The 6,351-nt window shown below is 47.6% G+C and overlaps 1 protein-coding gene across 3 annotated transcripts; it reads right to left on the minus strand.

Annotated features, from left to right (window-relative positions):
• Positions 1-10: 10 nt before the first annotated feature.
• On the minus strand, positions 11-5,741 carry ARMC6 (armadillo repeat containing 6). 3 transcript variants are annotated; one of them, XM_062596194.1, is made up of 8 exons: positions 5,654-5,741; positions 5,031-5,197; positions 4,523-4,605; positions 3,171-3,741; positions 2,508-2,653; positions 1,783-1,914; positions 1,110-1,247; positions 11-810 (listed from the first exon to the last, which is right to left on the minus strand). In XM_062596194.1, the coding sequence occupies exons 2-8, from the start codon at positions 5,149-5,151 to the stop codon at positions 598-600; spliced, it is 1,404 nt and encodes a 467-aa protein (XP_062452178.1). In that variant the 5' UTR covers positions 5,152-5,197; positions 5,654-5,741; the 3' UTR covers positions 11-597. The 3 variants fall into 3 exon arrangements, with proteins under 3 accessions (XP_062452178.1, XP_062452177.1, XP_062452180.1); XM_062596193.1 differs by having other exon boundaries at positions 5,583-5,654; XM_062596196.1 differs by lacking the exon at positions 5,654-5,741 and adding an exon at positions 5,583-5,628 and having other exon boundaries at positions 5,031-5,191.
• Between the last annotated feature and the right edge of the window lie 610 nt (positions 5,742-6,351).

Genomic DNA, 6,351 nt, shown 5'->3' on the forward strand with positions numbered 1-6,351 from the left:
TTGCTTCATATTTGTTTAAAATGCTATGTTTACTGAAAATCCAACACAAAGAAGCAGCATAGAATATGGTCAGTACTAAAACAGCAGTAAAATAACAGTTAGTATAACAAGAGTAAAACAGGACAGAACACATTCACTAACCATGGGATCCCTCCTCATTCATCCCATTACAGATCAGGCTGCTAGCCTCCATCGGCAGGGAGCAGAACAAATCAGAACCAGCTGCCACAATATGTACCAAATTCCTATGAACATGATCCACTTTTGCTCTTACTGGATAGAAGAGAGCACATGGAAATAGCCCTGTTCTGTAAATGTGTAACATACAAAACAGGGGAGAACAGATCATCTTCAGGCATTAGATGATTCAAGGAATGATTACTACATAGAGTTGATTTCCAGCCTGTGAATGTATAAAGCCATTTCAGCCATAGCTCTCATAAAAACAAAAGTTCACTGCAGCCTCACAAGCCAGGCATTTGCCTCAGATAGTCCAGCTCAGCTGTAACTGCAAATTAATTCATGACACTTTGTTTCCCGCCCCTCAGACTTCATGTACAGATGCCTTGTAGCTCCAGCGCTCAATGGACTGATGATTTACTGAGCTAGGCTTCCCTTCTGACCTGTCCACAGCTCTCGGAGCTCCACTTTACAGCCAAGATCTCTCAGTGCAGCTTTGGCCACATCATCGCAGTCCTTGTGTGTTGCACGAGCTTCTGTTATTAGGTTCTCAGCTCCCATCTCTAAGATGGGCTGAGAAAAGTCCCGACTCCGAGAGACTAGGTTGCGGATCAGCATGCAAGCCTGTTTCTGAGAAGACAGGTAAATGAGAGATATTAGCATCTTTTGTAGAGAAATGGAAGAAAGAGCAGATGTAGGGAGTCCTGCATACCCATTAAATACATATACACACACACACACACACACACACACACACACATATATCTTCCAATTCTTACACCTCTAGCAGACTCTTAGAAAGAGGCTGCAGCTATCTTCCCAACATACAACCTTCTGGTATTTGTCAGTAAAGGACAAAATCCCTATGAGGCAATGAACACTACCAGCACTAATCCTGAATTAAGAATCAAGAGCTCTGAGGCAAATACCTGTACAGCCACTTCCTTTGGGTGTGCTTTCATAGCCTGGAGAGCTGCCAAAGCCCCTCCACCTTCCATGATGACATTACAGTTCTCAGGTTTGCGTAAAGCCAACATGCACAAGGCTGCACAACCTTGCTCACAGATCTGCAAAACAAAGAGGAAGAGGGATTCACCAGCTGAAAATGTTTCATTAAGGGAAAAATGTTTTTTTACAAAAAGTTTCTTCCATTGAAACTTCCTGCTTCTCTAGCATGTAAACCAAGTTCCACACTGTCAATTACATCAGATCGAAAATAAGTGGCTGAAATCTGACCTGATATCAGCCTCACAGGTGTAAATGACTATCCCATATCCGTTTCATTCAGGAACAAGAAACAGTTTCTTTTCGTTTACACAACTATTTGCCAAAGCACGCACTTAACCACTCTACAACAAGTGGATATTAAAAGGTTTAACACATTGTTCAGGTTAGGAAAGGAATGTTAAATGCAACCATTAACAGCTATGCTTAGATGACTATGCTCAGAATGTATCTGTCCTTTGCACAGACTGCTTTATCACAAGTCAAAGCAATACTGTGGGTTGTTGCCCCACAAGATAACACTGCTATATCATGAGCCCCAAAACTGATCTCCAATCTCAGCCTCACTGGGACATCATCAACTAATTTGCTGCGTACCTGAGGATTGGCAAGGTGATGGCTTATAGCCAGCACAATGAGGTCCGTTCCCCCAGCATTAACTATGGCATCTTTCACGTCATCATTACCTGCAACTGCTCGGATGGCACTCAGCACCTGCTTCACCACATCCTGTATTCATCAAGAAAAAAATAGCTTAGACAACAAGAGAAAATGTTTCACAAACTTTTGAACAGACCCCTGCAACTCCACTGAAAAAGTTCTAATTCTCAGCTATGAAGAGCAACATTATTCTCAGACACTTACATCTCAGGCACAATTTCTTGCTAGAAAGAATAATAAGGAATCTTCTTTATATTGAAAGGGGTTTTCAAAGAAGCTTAAAGAATCAAACACCAACCCTTTGGGATTCAAGTATCTAAATCCTCTTGGACCTCTTCTAGCCAGGGCTGTGGGAAACCAGAAGCTCAGCTTTTGGGGGAGCAATGAGAGCTCTGCTCATGGAGGGCAGAGTGAGACAGTAGTAGTGAGGGCAGAGGAAGTAACAGTGAGAAGGGAGTCAGAATTTCTGCATTCTTAGCTTTGACAGAGGACATGTAACCTCATTCTGTAGATCAGGCTGTAAAAAGGGAGGCAGACAGGTGGCTGGGTTTCAACCCTAAATGTACCTAAAATTATGCATATAGTCTAAGGCTTATTCACAGCCAGGAAAAGTACTCTCTGTTGTTTTACCTCCACGCCCAAGTACACTTTATTTCACTCACTGGATGGTCAATGCAGTCAGCAAGGAGAGACACCATAAAATGTAAGCCCCCAAGGTCCACAATCTCTTGACAGAATTCATTTCTGACAGAAAGACGAGAAAGAGTGGCACACAGTTCACTGAGAACACTGGCGTTATCTGTGAAAGCTGCAGAGGAAAGATGATGAACAGAGTAAGTACAAGCAAGGAAGGATGCTAGCAGAATCAAGGTGTTTTACTGTGCTTCATAAAAAGAAAAAAAAATCAAGCAGGGGAGCGAATTTCACTTTGCACATTAGAACACATCACCACAGATGACAACTTGTGCACTCCATATCTCTAGATATGAGACAGCATGTCTTTCTTTGGCTCACAAAGGTCTTTTATAGTAAGAATGCAGCATCCTGGCAGGGATAATGGGTGTGTAAGCTTGCACTGGGCTATAAAATACTCACTAGACAGACTGACAAATAGCTCTGATAACTGTCACCTTGGTATTTTTGATAGCTTCTGAAGCAATCATTTTTCTCTTTCAGGGCACATTTTTATCAAATGAATTAAACACCATTTTAGCAGCATATTTCAAAGACATCTCTGAGAAGCTTCAGTTACTACAAAGCAGTTTCAAGATGAGATAGTAAAAACTATTTGAAATTAGAATCAACAGTCACGGGGTTGACTTTACCTTTTGCAGCTTCAATGAGGACCCGTAACCCGTCATTTTCCAATACAATCATTTTGGCATGATCATGAGCATGACCAAAGGGCACTCGGATGTCATCATCAAATGTCATGATCCTGAGTGCTGAGGAGGCCACTCGAACGACATCAGCACTGTCTCCATGCTGCACGATAGCTCCAGTCAGAAGTGGCAGAACCCCGCCTTTCACAAGGTCCTGACGATTCTGCTCATGTTTCAGACACGCGTGTCGAATGCATCGGATCCCAGCTAGTGTCATTTCGGCATCCTCTGCTCGTTCTTTCAGAGTTTGTAGCAGCAGATTCTGGCCAGCAGAGTCAAGTAGGTCTGGCTGCCCATCCAGGATGGCAGACAGAGTATAAAAAGCTTTCAGCATTAAATTTCTGTCTCCGGAAGCCAGCTGGAAGGCAGAGAATACCACAGAATAGGCACCATGCTGCCCAGCCAGGTAGCGGAAAGCCAGCTGTTCTTTGCATTGCTCCGCGAAGAGCACTAACTGCTCGGCCATCTCAGTGAGATCGGAGTCAGCAACAGATCTCCTGAGGGAATCTAAAGTCTGAAGAAGAGAACAAGAGTTATTTTCTCATCTGAACCGAGGAGGAACAAGAGCAGTTCTTTACAGTCAGTGACACTTGTTTGCTTATAGTAATTTTCTCCTTTTAAAACAAATTTGGCATAGCTAAGAAGCAATTGTCCTGAAGAGCAGCATTTTGTCTTTAGGCACAGAACAATTGGAGGAATGTGAGTTTCTCTGTACTTCTGCCACTGATGTCATTCTAGAGCAAGAGGATCTTCAATTGGTACAAGGAGGAATGTTAGTCTGCTCTGCAAGTACCACTCAGTACTTGGCCTCTCTGCCTAGACTGATTGGAAAAAACCTACTCTAGCGATCGTTTTTGTGCTGTATGTCAGTCTGACCATTAGTAAGTGACTGGCTCACATTAGTATGTCCCACAAATGGCAGTGGCATGCACCAGTAGCTTTCTATTCTTGCTAGACAGGGACTGCACTGAATCTTTCTATCTATCTGCAGAATGGCTTGTTTTCATTAAAATTCTTGTGTTGTTTGACTTTACCTGTCCGCAACAGAATCTCTGCGCTTTCTTGTCAGGAAATACTGATATTTGGTACTTGCTTAGATGCTTCAACCAGCAAATGCAGACAGCTCTTTGAACACTTACATTATTATTCCTAGTTTGCAGGCAGGTGGGATTAATCATTTGTTCAAGAGCTCACACAGAAATTGGGCAGAAGCCACGTCTTGAGACACTTAGTCTATTACTTAAACTGTGAGACAACACTGATCCCTGAAAAGCAACAGAAATGTTTACTCTTACCAATAAAATTTCATGTTTTTGCTTTTGGCCATTTTCAGAGGTAGGCTGCTGCACGGCTTTCACAATATTACTTAGATCAACACCTAAGAAGCAAAAATTAGAACAAGATTAATAGAAATGCAGGATCTTGAGTAAAATTAGTTAAGTTAAATCACAGTAAACAAAGTGTGGTGCATCATGAAACTGAAAGGTTGCCAAAGTTCTGCATCAGTTCTAGCTAAATGTCAAAAGGAAAAAGTAAGTTCATTTTTATTCTCCGAATTGAAGCTTACAGTTTCAATTAAAGGAGTGTTTCAGTCATAACTACTCCACAGAACCATGTATTAATGGTTACTAATGTATTAATTAATCCATAAATCCATGCATTAATAGCATCTATGTTTCATATCACAAAAGCTTCACTTCAGTACTGGATGGTCAATTTTTGCATACTTTCTTACATTTTGTGGTATCTGAAACTTCAGCCTGTAAAAACCTGAAACAGCAAAAATAGATGGATTTACAATACCTTGGGCCTCAAATTGCTTCACGGCTTCTCTCACAGCCTCTTCTGGATCCATTTCAAACTCCATAATATTTTCTTGCACTGCATCATCAAACGTTTCCTGGGCAATCTGCTTGGATCCCATTTTATCGAAGTATTGGAATGGGATGAACTGGTTTCCTGTCCTGTCACTAGAGAATCCTCAAAATTAGTTTTGGTGAAAAATAATAATAATTCTAAAGACTCGGCTGAGCAGAGACAAAGAAGTCAACCGGCTCTTGGTCAAAGTGAAAGCACCGAACTCGAGCGCCAAAGGGATGATTTTTGTTCGTTTTTTTCAGTCAGTGAGAGCCGCGCCGGCAGCCTGCCCGGGCGGGCCGGGCCCCGCCGCTCGGGGGCGGGCCGGGCCGGGCCGGGCCGGGCCGGGCCGGGCCCTCCCCGGCCCGCCGTTACCCCCCCTCCCCACGGCTCGGTTCCGCCCCCGCGCTCCCCTCAGCGCGCCCAGCTCCCCACGAGCCCTTCGGGGCGCGGCGGGAGCTGCCGGGGGCCTCGGCTCCCCCCCGCCCCCCGACCCACCTGGGCCCGCAGCGCCGCGCCCCAACGGGCTCCTCCCGGCTCACAAAGAGCCGCGGGCGGAGAGCACTGACCCTGCCGAGCCGCCGTACGCAAGCGGCGGGCACGCCGGCTCCGCTGCGCGGCCTCAGCCCTCTCCGTGCGCATGCGCCCCCTTCGTGGGAAACGCTCAGAGGCGACACGGCGCATGCGCCACTGCCCGTTTCTAAGGCGCGTGGGCCAGGCACACGTGGGCTGCTGCGCTCTGCGCAGGCGCAGTGTGGCCGGCTGAGGCAGGCCGGGGCCTGCCGGGAGGCTGCAGTTTGTTCCCGCCTAATCCCCTTCCGATCCAGTGTGGCGGCCTCGTTGTTACCACCCGCGGAGAGACTTGGGGGGAGGGGTAGGTGGGGCATCCGCGCATGCGCCTCGGCCAGGCCGGTAGCGCGCAGGCGCAGTGGTGAGTTAGGGGGGGGGGAGGAGGGAAGAAGCGTCCCGCGGGGGCTGCTGGGAGGTTCCCGTGTGGCGGGGAGGCTGCAGGCGGCGGCGGCGCCGCCTCGGTGCGGCAGGGCAGGGCCGCGCCGCGCCCGGGCCTGCGCCCCCGCCACCCCCTCCACGCCCAACCCAGCCCCTGCCCCTGCCCGGGGCCTACGCGGGCCCGCGGTCTCCTGCCCGCCCGCCCGCCCGGTGAGGGGCGGGAAGGCGCCAACGCCGCCTCCCCTCACGCCGCGGCTTCGCCTCAGGGTCCGCGGGAGAGACCGTCCCACAGGGCCGCGGGAGCCCGCCCGGGGCCGGG

The sequence above is a fragment of the Rhea pennata genome, chromosome 27 (assembly GCF_028389875.1).
Source record: "Rhea pennata isolate bPtePen1 chromosome 27, bPtePen1.pri, whole genome shotgun sequence".
NCBI lineage: Eukaryota > Metazoa > Chordata > Aves > Rheiformes > Rheidae > Rhea > Rhea pennata.

Excerpts from the sequence above, each read along its gene's own strand:
- ARMC6 (XM_062596194.1), bottom strand. The coding sequence starts at position 5,151 with ATGGGATCCAAGCAGATTGCCCAGGAAACGTTTGATGATGCAGTGCAA. Across the intron at positions 1,915-2,507 it reads CTGACTGCATTGACCATCCA|GATGTGGTGAAGCAGGTGCT; the intron begins GTGAGTGAAATA and ends TGATGAATACAG. Across the intron at positions 811-1,109 it reads CAAAGGAAGTGGCTGTACAG|AAACAGGCTTGCATGCTGAT; the intron begins GTATTTGCCTCA and ends CTGTCTTCTCAG.